At 37.5% G+C, this 13,539-nt stretch overlaps 3 protein-coding genes and 2 long non-coding RNA genes across 5 annotated transcripts; 2 read left to right on the forward strand and 3 right to left on the reverse strand.

Moving 5' to 3' along the window:
* Positions 1–2,282: 2,282 nt before the first annotated feature.
* On the reverse strand, positions 2,283–3,266 carry LOC131316220 (uncharacterized). The gene has a single exon (XM_058345529.1). The coding sequence runs from the start codon at positions 2,922–2,924 to the stop codon at positions 2,394–2,396; it is 531 nt and encodes a 176-aa protein (XP_058201512.1). The 5' UTR covers positions 2,925–3,266; the 3' UTR covers positions 2,283–2,393.
* On the reverse strand, positions 2,950–3,809 carry LOC131317142 (uncharacterized). Its single transcript, XM_058346714.1, has 4 exons — positions 3,756–3,809; positions 3,529–3,607; positions 3,274–3,458; positions 2,950–3,162 (listed from the first exon to the last, which is right to left on the reverse strand). Exons 1-4 carry the CDS (start codon positions 3,807–3,809, stop codon positions 2,950–2,952), a joined length of 531 nt encoding a protein of 176 aa, XP_058202697.1.
* Positions 3,810–5,314: 1,505 nt separating this feature from the next.
* LOC131316218 (uncharacterized) lies at positions 5,315–6,903 on the reverse strand. The gene is made up of 2 exons (XM_058345527.1): positions 6,327–6,903; positions 5,315–6,275 (listed from the first exon to the last, which is right to left on the reverse strand). The coding sequence occupies exons 1-2, from the start codon at positions 6,420–6,422 to the stop codon at positions 5,781–5,783; spliced, it is 591 nt and encodes a 196-aa protein (XP_058201510.1). The 5' UTR covers positions 6,423–6,903; the 3' UTR covers positions 5,315–5,780.
* Positions 6,904–7,036: 133 nt separating this feature from the next.
* LOC131316223 (uncharacterized) lies at positions 7,037–8,790 on the forward strand. Its single transcript, XR_009197046.1, has 3 exons — positions 7,037–7,521; positions 7,607–7,798; positions 7,885–8,790. It is a non-coding gene; the product is annotated as an uncharacterized LOC131316223 (long non-coding RNA).
* Positions 8,791–12,513: 3,723 nt separating this feature from the next.
* Positions 12,514–13,019, forward strand: LOC131316227 (uncharacterized). Its single transcript, XR_009197049.1, has 2 exons — positions 12,514–12,623; positions 12,715–13,019. It is a non-coding gene; the product is annotated as an uncharacterized LOC131316227 (long non-coding RNA).
* Positions 13,020–13,539: the final 520 nt, after the last annotated feature.

The following is a 13,539-nucleotide window of genomic DNA, read 5'->3' on the forward strand; positions in this document are numbered from 1 at the left end:
TTTTTACTCTTATTTCATAATCCGGTATTTGTTTGTACACAGAATTAGGGCCGGATTGGACAAAAGTGAACTATTTGTCCATTTAGTACCGGACCCCATTGGGGGATTAACTAATACAGTACCAGAGGGAAAATTCCCCTTCTCCATATAATTTCCCTCTGCATCCAACGGTCATAAATAATCCATATCGTCTTTATCCCACATTTATCTCACTCTAACCACCCACCCTACCTATAGCAAGTTATGTGCGTGTCCAATCTGGCACCTCCGTAGCAGTCGTTTAAGTTATAGATCAAGAAGTCGATCCAGGAAGGTGGAAAGGACAGTCAGAGCTGGGCGGGCATGCCAATTCGTCCAGATTAGTGAACTTTCTTTTTATGTTTGACCACGAAATAGAGTCAAACATAGTACAACTAGTCTAATATTCACATAATCAAATACGTGGAACGGCCCTATCACCCCACTTGTCCTCTTTATTCCCATCTTATCCAATCTTTCTTAGAAATATTCTGACAATCAAACGTAACGTACCCATATCCACATCTTCATTAAGACTCTGCATTCACAAACACTATTTTACGTCTGTTGAAGATGATCAATTGAGCATTGAATTTTGGGGCCCTGCAATTGATCACAGCAAGTGGGCAATCGATATCGATCATGAATGGTAGGCTTATTTATTTCTTTGAAGTGAATGTAAGGTTGGAATTGTAGATACTATAGTATAAAGTGGGAACAAAGCTGGAATTTTATTTTATTTTCTGGAAAAAGGCAGATTTTTCTTTGTTTTTTTTGTTTTTTTTTTTTGTTTTGCCACAAACGATAACAAGTATGATATTATAGATCAAGAGAACAAAACATCAGGATAAAACTCAATTCCTAAGAGCATCCACAATGTACTAATCAAAATCAAAGAATTGCTAAAGTCAACAATGTGTGCTTAAAAAAGTACTCATATTGTAAAAATCAAAGTTAACAACTTCTTAACCAATAATCAAATTTGGGCATTTGAATAATCAAAAGTAATAATGTGTGACTTCACATTGCTAACTTTAGCAACCCTCTAAATGAATAATCAAAAACTGACGTGACAACTTTTGATTATTACATTGCGGATGCTCTAAACAAGGATCAAGAAATCAAAAGGAGGGGACTCCGTTCAAAGACTACACCCAACTCCAACTAAACCATCAACTCTAAATAGGCGGAGCACAGCAGACAGTAACAGAATCACCCATGCAAGGGTGAGAGAAGCCCTACAAACGGGGAGAAATCTGGGGACACCAAAAAAAATAACCAAAAGACCAAAAAGAAAAACCAACCCAAACCTAAACCCTAGCAGAAAATAATTATAATAATACTCCATTCATCTCCAGTATTCCATTTTGGGCTGTCTCTCAATAAGTATTCATATTGAAAAGTTAGTGGGTAAAAGTTGGTATATTTTCCATTTTGCCCATAAAAGTAAATTTTATTGTGAAAAGTTAATGAATAAAAGTGTAATAATGATGTCTCTTTATAGAGGTTAAGTAGGAAAAATGGAAAATTAAAGCTATCGCAATTCGATGGCAACTTACCCGTATTGCAGGAACGAGGAGAGGAAAGCCGAAGACAGAACTAGGGATCTGCAGATAAGGTGCAAGAATTTGCAAGCATATGTTTTCCAATGCGGTGGTGAGGCATGACACGAACAATACATGCGTGAGGGCCCATGTCTCCTTCGTTCCAACGCACACACCTACAAAGTAAGCAAAACAGACCACCTACAATGTAATTGCCCTCCTACCCTAGCACACAGACCAGCCAACTCTCAATTGAAGGGCAAAATTGGGAAAAATTGCCAAAAATAGCAAAGCCACCAAATCAAACTTGTGGTACTTATTGTACAAAGGTGTATGGATAACACAACATCCAAAGATTGGATTGACCTGGCTATCATATGGTCGTGGCGGACTTGGTTCGCACTACTTCCGAAAGCCAGGCCATATATAAAAACTAGCGTATGCCCGTGCCTGAAGGCACGGATTGAACATTCAGCGCACGCAATTAAATATTTAACCAACTAAAACGCATATAACAAACTTGAATGCTTAAAACTTGATCAAATCAAAAAATACTATCCAAAACACCGATGAAACTAAAAAATGATACACATTAACGAAAATCTCTGCCTCGATGAGACTTCTAAAATGAAAACATTAAAACATGTGAAGACTAAAAATCTTGAAACTATTGATCCTTTTGTGCTTCAAGGCTTCTCGATCCCACACCTAGAAAAAAAATGATATGTCAACAGAAGCCTAGTTAGTATGCCAAGTCATTTGTTTAAGAGAGGATATGTCAACTAAAGTATAATACTCTGCAACTCGTTATACCTGGTATGATAAAGCAAACTACAGCAGAATTTCAGGGTAAACAATATTGGTAGTGGAATCTGTTTCCTCTTCTGGGAGAAGGACAGTTATACGATCAAAAGACGTGCACCTTGATAATGCCACATATAGTTGCCCATGACTAAACACAGGTGTGCGCAAATCAACCCCAACGAATTTCACTGATTGTCCTTGTGATTTGTTAATAATCATAGCATATGCCAAGCGAACTGGAAATTGACGGCTGGTCATATGAAAAGGAAAATCTGAAGATGATGGTGATAAAGATATTCTTGGTATGAAGGCCAATTTGCCAAATTTTTCTCCTGTTAAAATCTTAACTTCAATAATACGGGAGCCGCATCTGACAACCATCATCCTTGTGCTATTACAAAATCCATCCTTTGGGGCAATATTTCTTAACAATATTATAGGACAACCCACTTTCAACTCTAGCTTAAAAGGCGGTAGCCCAGTAGGATCTAATGAGTTAAGATACTCGTTGGGATATCTGTTACTGATGCTTCTATCCATTCCGTCATCCTCAGACATTTTATCTGCAGCTAGATAAGTGTATCTATTTCCCTGAGAAAATATTTAGTGCAGTTCCATTTATTGCATTCACGTCATCATTCCGAGCAAAGAGAATCGTGCGTTCAGTTAAAAATGTTGGGGTTGATGTATTTGTCACATCCAATTGGGGATAAACTCTCAACAATAATTCATTTAGATTTTGACATCTACCTATTGTCGATGGAAGTTGCATCACTTCTCGAGGGTTTGTTCCAACCTAAAAAAATATTGAAGTATAAATCAATAATCAAACAAAAATGCTAAGAATAACTGATTCATTAAAAAACTAACTGATTCAATAGTAATCAAAATTATTATGCAATATTACCTCCATCAAAAAATCTGCAAAAACAGCATTTGCAGGATCTGTTGTATTCAATCGCATGTTCAAATTTAATGTCAAGACACATATATCATCCCACAGATCAGAACACCTAAGTGATGCATTAACAATTTCCTCATGAACTCCTTTGGGTACAACTGGCAAAATTTGACGAAAATCCCCACCAAGCACTACGGTGATACCCCCAAATGATTTAGGATTGTCACGAATATCACGTAATGTGCGATTGTCGAGCAATACTTTGCTTTAAAATTCGTTCTCGCTCTCGTCGTGCACGTTGCGCAAGTGTTCCTTTTGATAGCTCTTTTCCAATTTGTGCCTAAAGTATGTACAGAGAAGAAAACCTTACGAATTAAATCACTACCAAACTCCTAACAAAATTAAATCACTGTCAAACTCTAGTTGAGTTAGTTGACTACGAATGAATTTTTCAAAAGAAAGACAGTAGATATGCCAAAGAGTGATACCTGTGAATCTTCTTCTCCATTGCCAATATGTGTTGTCTTCCTTTTCTTAGTCATTGCCTTTAAGTTTTTCTAATGCAAGGGTAAGGACCAAACCACAAAAAAATCACACCCGAAGGATCCATACATGGTTACGGAGATAATACCCAAAAATCTCATTCAATTATTTCAATATTTCAATTGGACAGAAACCTTACTAAATTTCAATTTCAGAAACTTTCTAGCCGAAGGGTACTCGAATACTTTTTTTTTTTTTTGAAGGATTTTCAAGGATATAATTTTGTTTCAATAAAAGAAAGTATGAAACCTCATTCAAACATTTCAATATTTCAATTGGACAGAAAACCTTACTAAATTTCAATTTCAGAAACTTTCTAGCCGAAGGGTACTCGAATACAATTTTTTTTTTTGAAGAATTTTCAAGGATATAATTTTGTTTTATTAAAAGAAAGTATGAATGGCACGTAGGAAGGAGAGAGAGAGAGAGAGAGAGAGAGAGAGAGAGAGGGAGAGAGAGAGAGAGAGAGAGAGAGAGAGAGAGAGAGAGAGAGAGAGAGAGAGAGAGAGAGAGAGACTTGGGAATCTGAGGATAATGTTCCCTTAGGGAGTTTCCAATGCCTACAGCGTCCAATACCCTCCAAGCGTTGGTCCACAGAGTGAGAGCAAAACTCGTAATTCTTAAGCTCTCTAATGATTCAAGCACTAATTGGGACAAAATATTTTCTGCAGAACCCGTAATTCTTAAGCTCTCTGATGAAAAATGATCTTATTGTGGTTATAAACTTTGAAGAAGGATAATCTAATTAAGGATCTGTTTTCTCTTTAAGGAGAATCTATCAATAATTATCTCGTGAGAACTAATGAATCAATAATTCTTTTAATGAATCCGTAATTGATTTCCTTAAGTAAGATTACTATATAGTTTGACCGGATCATTCCTTCTGATTGATTAGGATATTATATAATGGGAATCTATCAATATATAAATGTGTAGCTATTTAAATAAACTGAGAGATTAGGATATTTAAACTGATTGAAATTAGTGACTAATAAAAGAAAGACATTTAAATTAGTGACTAATTTCCAAGGATTTCTCATCCAACGGTTGAAATTTATGTACCAATCCAACGGTGAAAAATATGTACCGCTCTCCCATATTATATAGATATATTTTCTTGTGCCTTTTGTACGTATGTGACTTATAGCAGAACTGACAGAGAAAAGCACATGATCCAAAAGACCTATAAATAATCAACAGTGTTTCATGGAAATATTGATTGCGCAAAATTTCAAGAAGCTTACTCCTAAACCAATTTACAGAACGATCCAGATTAGGAGGAACAAACTTTCGCTTAGAGAATAACACATTTGAACCAAAAATATCATTATACAATAAGGAAATAGCTTGACTGAAAGACCTAGCAGTTGTCAGATTTTGAACAATGAGGCGGAGGCGGTTGTTGTGTCGAGGCTGAAGCTGAGCCCGAGCTTCTCAAAAGGCCATAGGTTCCCCTATTGAGCATTTTAGTGGGCTTCCATGCGAAATCCCAATTTGAACAAGATTTAAAGGTAATTAAAGACTATTTTCACTCCATGCTAAAACAGAGAAATAATGAAGAGCTACTATACGTTCAACCTACACGACTACAAACAATGTGCCCGGTAAGATGGTTTAGATACTTAAAGGCACCAAAAATAACTACTTTTAGCGAATAAAAACATTACTAACGATCATTACAACCGCAGCCATGCTCCGTCAAATGAATGAAAACCAAACATGGTCTCATTTATTCAATAACGATAATGCAAACTAGAGTAACTAATTTCCACATCCTCCCTTAATTGAAACAAGGCTCTCTTTGTACATAAAATTCCGCTCGCCAGAAATCTTCACATTCTTAGCCTGTTTGGTAACAATGTCATACAAGATTAGCGTGTCAAGTTTAGATCTCCATTTTCGGATAAGAAGCTCATTCTTATTCCAGAAACCCAGAGGGGCCCATGAACCAGGAATTGGCACTTCCACAGTTAATTCATGAAACCACCTGTATGAGGATTCTCAATCTCAACCATGCAGTCGAAGTCCTTCTTCATTACCCATACTTCAATATATGTGCGGCCTTCCTCGAGGAAAGAAAAAATAACTGCAAGGGAATCCCTTATCAAGCCAACGCTACACTCCTTCCGTTTGACGTAGTCTACATTGGGGGAGAGGGTTAGCTCCTGCGTGAAGGTGTTGAATTTCTCTGGAAGACGTGTCATGTGGAACAACTCCTTACTCATGTCAAATGAAAGAACCAGCCCCTCATAACAACTGACACTGCATAAACCGTAATTGTGAAGCGCGAACCAATGAAAAATACCATCGCTTTTGTTGTATGTGTTGATTTGTGGGCCATCACGAATAAGTACCTCTGGGAAAAAATGATCAGCATAGAGAACTCTCCAAGAACCGGAACTGGAGTCGTAAACTTCAACAGAATTATTGTAAACACCAAAATCATCATCCCCAAAATATGAAAACTTAACCACGTACCTTGTAACTTTTAGTTTGAGATCAAGACCAAACCCTACCAAACGTACCTTGTAACTTTTAGTTTTGAGATCAAGACCAAACCCTACCAAACATCTATGTAACTGGCCATATGGTGGTAAGTCACAGATGGACATGGGGAGAATGCTAAATGCCCTTGTTGCAGGGTTCCATAGCGCAATAGTTGGTACCTCCTTGGTACTTCCATAGATGCCATCCTAACCGATACTCCAGACTAGACAAAATATGCCGTCACATGGACCTAAATCTAAATCTGCTTTCCTATGAAACCCGAAAGCAAGATTCACAGGTTGAAAGTTATATCTGGAACATTTTACGAAGGTGTGAAAGCCATCATGCCCAACCAAGAGACCATTATGGTTAGCATTCCAAGTGACCAGCCTAGTATGAGTATCCTTTTCTAGATGAGAGGCAATAAAGATAGGGTTTGTAGGATGAGCACGCCATGTTTTACAGACACACTTTAATTGGATTAGAGATTTGACAGGCAACCTCGAGAGGGTTTCAATTTTAAGTTCTTCGGGAATAAGACTCCAGCAATGAAACCTCCTCCTCCTGCTCCTCCTCCTCCTCCTTGCAAACGATTGATCCTCCTCCTCCTTGCAAACAAAAAAGAAAAATATCTAAACAAAAGCTCTTAAAAAGGGAGCGTGCATAATAATAATAATTTGTTTAAATGGGAAAAAGAAAAAGGGCATAGCAAATCAATCAATATCCTATAGAAATGTATGTGAGCTTCCAAACCCTCCAAACTTCATTCCCTAATTTTTTAGATTTTTCACTTTTTAAAAAACAAAAAAACCCCACATTCACACAATTCCTAGATTTTCCATTTATAAAAAAAAAACAAAAAACAAACCCACATTTATTTGTCTCACACACATCCATATCCACGTTCACCTGTGTCACACACTTCCAACCCCCACCCGCCTTTGTCTCAATTTCGGTTGAATAGCCCTAACACTATCAATCGCCACGACCCCACGCCTGCTTACACTGCTCTGGCATCCATCTCTCTCTCTCCACTCCTCAACCGCCACCACCCCACGCCTCTCTCCCACACCCACACCCACACCCTCACCCTCACCCTCACCCTCACCCCTCTCTCTCACTCACTCTCTCATGGGCTATGAATACCCCTCTTCACTCCTCGCACAATCTTTCACCAAGTTCCTTCGCTGCCAACCACCGCCCCACCCCCACTCTCTCCATCTGGTAGGACTACCCCTCATTCACTTCTTTTCTCCCTCTTTTCCGTCTTTCCCAATCTAAACTTCTCTCTTTCATTTGCATCTTTCAGAAGCTATGTTCAGAGGTGAGGGGCGTCTTCCAGAGGCGAGGTTCAGAGACGATGGGTCAATTGTTAGATCATGAGCCTTCAGGGGTTTCTTCAATTCAACCAAGTAAGTTGATTTTCTCTTCACTGAGTTCAACAGAAACGATAGATTGGACCCCAATTCCATTTTCTCTTCAATTTTTTTCCCCTAAAATTGTAGGTTATACAGTTACAATTGACTGCCTTTTTCGTGTTTGACAGAATGGTTCGCTCATCCTTTGTGTGTGAATTCATTTTGGCAGGTTTAAAGTTTTGACAATTGAAAGCAATTCGAATCTCACACCGCTCAGTTCTGCTAACCACTAGGTATGATTTCCTCTCTATTGCTCTCTCTGATGTCCTCTGTATGGGGTGGTTTTTTGGCCAGCATCGGTATGGTGTTAATTCATGTAGATGTATTGTATTTGGTCATAAATTTTTTATTTCACGAATTGAAATTGAGTTGGGTATTGATGAGTTTTTACTTTGAGTACTATCTAAGTTATTCTGTCTCTAAATGTTACTTTAGTCGTGTAGTTGACACATGAAGTAGTTACCTCATAAATGTGTATCTGTGCCTTACTTTAATTAATTGGAATTTATATCCAAGGGTCATATGTCTAATTTTGTGCCGTGAAAGAAATGTATATTGAATATATAAGCCAATAAGTGAGAGATATACAATAATATGGTGATGAGATAAGGTTAATTGATGGGACTACGTATTCTATCGGATTTTGTGTTCCTTCACTATTTGTCCCGTCAAAGCTACAACCCCATATAATTTGAGGATCATTTAGGCCCCGACATATTGAAATAGTGTTGGTTATGAACTTATGTTTGGTATCGGTATTTGTGAATTTTATTGCTGCCATTATTTTTGTTGGGGAAGGCTTAATTAGTTTTCCTTTTTGTTGGTTGGTGTTAACAAAACAATAGTGCATCATGTCAGCCCATTAGTTACAATGAAAACCAATTTCTGAACAAGAGGGATAATCCTATTTCCAACCTGACCAGTATGGCAGTCCCAAACTCTCATAGTATTGTCCTTACCTTATTCATAGTTTCTGTTTTTGTAGGAATATAGAATAGGAATAATCAAGTGGCCATAGTCCATTGTGCATTTTCAAATGGGGTTTTAGGTTTTTGTTTTTGGTTCTTTGTACCCTGCACTGCTCTTCCATTTGTCTTATGCTTTTTTCATTCGTATTGCTGGTCCGTACGTCTCTATTATGAAAAACATAATCACTGTTGTACCCATTCGATGCACATAGAGAATGCTAACAAAGATTCTTGAAATTATTTGCCATAGAACACACCATGAACTATACATAGAGAAGACACCAGTCTAAAGAATCAAATCACGCGCATTGGAAAGAAAACTTCACACCAGTTTCTGAGTTGTTTGAAACTTTAGTTCATGGTGTGTTCTGCTATTGGTAATTGGTAATTCAGGATTGGGGGACAATTGGCCGTAGAACACATCAGTTTCTGAGCAATTTTTTTTGTTCCCGTACTAATGAGTTTGTGGCCTTTCATTTTCAATTTGTTGATCTAGGGATCAGGCATGGTATATGCTATATGTGTGTACACAGGGCATCATTATTCTTCACTAATCTCATAAATTCAAGTTAGGAAAGGCTTAATATGCTTTCCTTTTTGTTGTTTGGTGTTAATATGACTAAACTTTGAAGATGAAAATGTACTACATTTGGACATTATTGAAAATATAGGACGTCTTTGATACTTGGTTTATTGAAAATTTGTTGTTTGTTTACAGCCGCTACTAATTAAGTACTTCGGAAATTTCAATTCATGTTTTCGTGCATCGAATGGGCACAACGCTAGATCGGGTTAGTCGTATAGAGAATGTCCATGCATGTATGTTAATCTCACCAGTGCATGTTAGTTTTGCCCGTGCATAGAACGGGTTGAACGCTAGTTGCAGGTAAAGCAGTGTGTGTGTTAAATGGGATGGCGAGGTTTATGGGGGGTGATTGGGGGGTTTCCAATTTTTATAGTATTCGGTTTGAATGAATGGGCTTTGGGATCATTCTGATTGGAGACTGTTTTATAATTGACAAAGGAAATGAAATGAGTAGCCCAAGAGGAGACACCAATTCATCAAAAACCTAATCAGTCAATCAAAACTAACAATCACTAGTAAAACTGATAACGTCTAATTTCTCTGTTTATTTCCTTCTATTTTTCCCTTCTTTGCGCGGTCGGTGCCAAGGGTGTGACTCGGCATCTTCATAATTTTAGTTCAAAGATCAAAGGAAAATGAATATTTAACTTCCACTTTGAAAATCAAAGTCTGTAATTGTAGTTTTAACACTTTTAATGCTTCCAAGGGACACCACAATGGTGGAGGAAACAATGATGATTTCGAAACTTTGCTCGAGAGTGCATTGTTTATAGTGCTTTATGGGCATTTGAATGCATAGAAAAGTTAGAGCTAGTTTGTAGCTTCGTGTTTATTAGAATAGATTGTTGTTGTAACACTTCCAATGCTATAGCTTCGTGTTTATTAGAATAGATTGTTGCTGTAACACTTTCAATGCTTATAAGGGACACCACACCACTATGGAGGAGGAAACAGGAGATAGATGAGAGCAAATATCTACAGAATGGCTACAACGTGTAAGAGAACAAAATCGTGACAACCAACGACGCTGTCGACAACGTCTCAATCCTCAACAAGCTGTGCAAGAAAGATAGACATCTACGCAAAATTTTACTGCTGATCAAGTACCACAGAAAAGGTCAACTAATCATACAGAACAACCCACTTCACCTACGCATGATCAACACAGATTGAGATGGCGTAACATCAACAACAATTGGCACGGCAACGATCAAACTACAACCAACGACACCACCCAGGTTCGTAAATAAAATTTTACAATTATTTTTCTCAATTTTAAATGCCAAATAAACTTCTAATCTTACTGATAACTTGCATACTTCAAACAAGAGGATACACGTTGAACTTTCTCAATAATGTCCCAAGACGAGTTCGATCATCAAAGCATCGCCCTCTATCAGGTATCTTAGGGTATTTTCATGTTCCAATTTGTCATGTTTCCATGTCTTAACCATATCGTATATTTGGCATAAAAAAAACCTCGAAGATGTTACATATCCAAATTAAGGTCTCAATAGAACGGGAATGACAAGTCGTCATCGACTGACACATGCTACCCAACATCCTCGAAATACACGTTTGCCTGTAATACCAGAAGAGGGAACCTCAAACGTATTTCATGAGACTACGCCTATACCAAATGCATTAACAAGAAAAGAAAATATTGTCAACTAAATACTCTTAAGTTAAATTCCAAACTAACTTTTATTCCTATCTTACATGTACTAGAGGCGGGGCACATGTGATGCGTGTGCAAGTCGGATTTTCATGACGTTTTTGTAAAAATGTTTCCCACTTATTGTTTGATCAAATTTTCACAAATGTTGTGAAAATTCGACTTACACACGCATCGCATGTGCCTGGCCTCTAGTATAATATATAGAGGGAGAGCACCACTTTGGTGTCTCCCCTGTCATGTTTTTTCATTTCCACAACTGCCCACAAAAGATAAAAAGATTCACCCATAATTGAAGTTATAGATGACTTAATTGTAGGGGCATAATAGACAAACTAACACCAAATAACCACCCAACTCAATAACTACCCACCCAAGGAACCCACGTCAATTTCCCTCCCAGAGTCCCACTACAACTTCTCCCCTATCACAAAATCTACTTCTTTCCCCTTCACCCGGTCACCCCTGAACTTTACATGTACCCATCTTCCTCCCTACACTTTGCACCATTGGACACTTTCCACGCACAAGCTCGGTGATTCCTGTTGCATCAAGCATTTGGTGTTCTTCATCATCCTATGTGCAACTCTATAAGTCCACATGATGCCCTCATGTAGAGTTTTTAACTTTACGCATTAAGAATTGACTCTACAACTCCGTGTTTGATTTCTTAAAATAAAATGATAATGTCTATCTCTGTTTATTTCCTTCTTTTTTTCCCTTCTTTATGGGTAAATGATAATGTCTAATTTCTCTGTTTATTTCCCTCTTCTATTATTCCCTTCTTTGCACAGTCGGTGCTAAGAGTGTGACTTGACATCTTCATAATTTTAGTTCAAAGGAAAATCAAAGTCTGTAATTGTAGTTTTAACACTTTTAATGCTTCCAAGGAACACCTTTTTTTTTTCCTCTTCCAACACGAGGCAGACCAGAAATTAGGCAAATTATTATTATTATTTTTTTTGTCTCTAATAGATGCTTCTTTTTCATATAAAAAGTTTGTTTTACCTCTTACATATGCTTCTTTTTCTCTCTTCCATTAAACTGGTACGGAGCAACCGTTGGAATGGTGGTTTGGTGATGGGTAACAAAAAAAAAGTGGGAAGCATTTTTACAAAAAATAAAAATAGAAATGTTGTGAAGGGTTTCATTTTGAGCGAGTTGGGTTCCATTGGAATGGTGCTATGGTGATGATTTTGGAACTTTGCCCCAGAGTGCATTGCTTATAGTGCTTTATGGGCATTTGAATGCATAGAAAAGTTAGAGCCAGTTTGTAGCTTCGTGCTTATTAGAATAGATTGTTGTTATAACACTTTCAATGCTTATAAGAGAGATCACAATGAATGAGGAAACACGAGATAGATCAGAGCAAATATCTACAGAATGGCTACAACGTGTAAGAGAACAAAATTGTGACAGCCAACGACTCCGTTGACAATGTCTCAATCCTCAACAAGTTGAAAAAGAAAGACAGACATCTACGCAAAATTTTACTGCTGATCAAGTACCACAGAGAAGGTCAACTAATCGTACAGAACAACCCATTCCCACCTGCTCATGATCAACACAATTGAGATGCCGTAACAGCACTAGAGAAAGACAAGCTACTTTAAGCAATGAGCAACGTTAACAACAATTGGCACGACGATGATCAAACTACAACCAACGACACCACCCAGGTTCGTAAATAAAATATTACTGTTATTTTTTCTCAATTTTAAATGCCAAATAAACTTCTAATATTACTGATAACTTGCGTACTTCAAACAGGAGGTTACACGTTGAACTTTCTCAATAATGTCCCAAGACGAGTTCGATCATCAAGGCATCGCCCTCCATTAGGTATCTTAGGGTATTTTCATGTTCCAATTTGTCATGTTTCCATGTCTTAACCATACTAGAGGCCGGGGCACACGCATCGCGTGTGCAAGTCGGATTTTCATAACATTTGTGAAAATTTGATCAAACAATAAGTGGGAAGCATTTTTACAAAAACGGTATGAATATTCGACTTGCACAAGCATCGCGTGTGCCCCAGCCTTTTGTCTATATAATATAAGAGGGTGGTTTATATTTTTTACCGTTAAATTGGTACATTTTTTTTATCATTGAATTGAAAATACAATTCTCACCTCAAATCTCTTTCTATACATACCTTCTTTTTTAGAATTTTTTGAATAGTACATACCTTCTTTTTGAAATTAAAAAACCATGCCTTTACATGCCTTTGATTAAGGAAACAAAACATTCCGGAAATTAGAGACTAATTTCTGAGTACTAACTTTCCGAAAATCTATAATTAAGGAAGTCCTCTACCACCCCCCCCCCCCCCCCCCCCCCCCCCCCTCTCTTTCTCAGAACAAGTTATTTGGAATAATTTAATTAAGAAAGTTATACCAATTGGAATCCATCGAAAATGAAATTGCTGTTGATTACAATCGCAACCTTGATTACAATTCAAGTATTATCAATCTTAATTATTTTGTTATGTCAATCATCGACCCTGATTTCCGAAATTGCCGTTGATTGGATCGGTGCTATAATGGAAATTCAAATCGGGTAAGTGAAATTTCTCTCTCTTCCTAATCGGATTTT

This window comes from Rhododendron vialii, chromosome 2a, assembly GCF_030253575.1.
Source record: "Rhododendron vialii isolate Sample 1 chromosome 2a, ASM3025357v1".
Taxonomy (NCBI): Eukaryota; Viridiplantae; Streptophyta; class Magnoliopsida; order Ericales; family Ericaceae; genus Rhododendron; species Rhododendron vialii.

What these genes read in the sequence shown, in the direction of transcription:
- LOC131316220 (XM_058345529.1), bottom strand. Translation starts at nt 2,924, where the DNA reads ATGTCTGAGGATGACGGAATGGATAGAAGCATCAGTAACAGATATCCC.
- LOC131317142 (XM_058346714.1), bottom strand. Translation starts at nt 3,809, where the DNA reads ATGACTAAGAAAAGGAAGACAACACATATTGGCAATGGAGAAGAAGAT. An exon ending in ATGGAGAAGAAGATTCACAG is followed by an intron (nt 3,608 to 3,755) that starts GTATCACTCTTT and finishes TACATACTTTAG; the next exon opens with GCACAAATTGGAAAAGAGCT. An exon ending in TTGCAGATTTTTTGATGGAG is followed by an intron (nt 3,163 to 3,273) that starts GTAATATTGCAT and finishes ATATTTTTTTAG; the next exon opens with GTTGGAACAAACCCTCGAGA.
- LOC131316218 (XM_058345527.1), bottom strand. Translation starts at nt 6,422, where the DNA reads ATGTCCATCTGTGACTTACCACCATATGGCCAGTTACATAGATGTTTG. An exon ending in AAAGTTACAAGGTACGTTTG is followed by an intron (nt 6,276 to 6,326) that starts GTAGGGTTTGGT and finishes TACGTGGTTAAG; the next exon opens with TTTTCATATTTTGGGGATGA.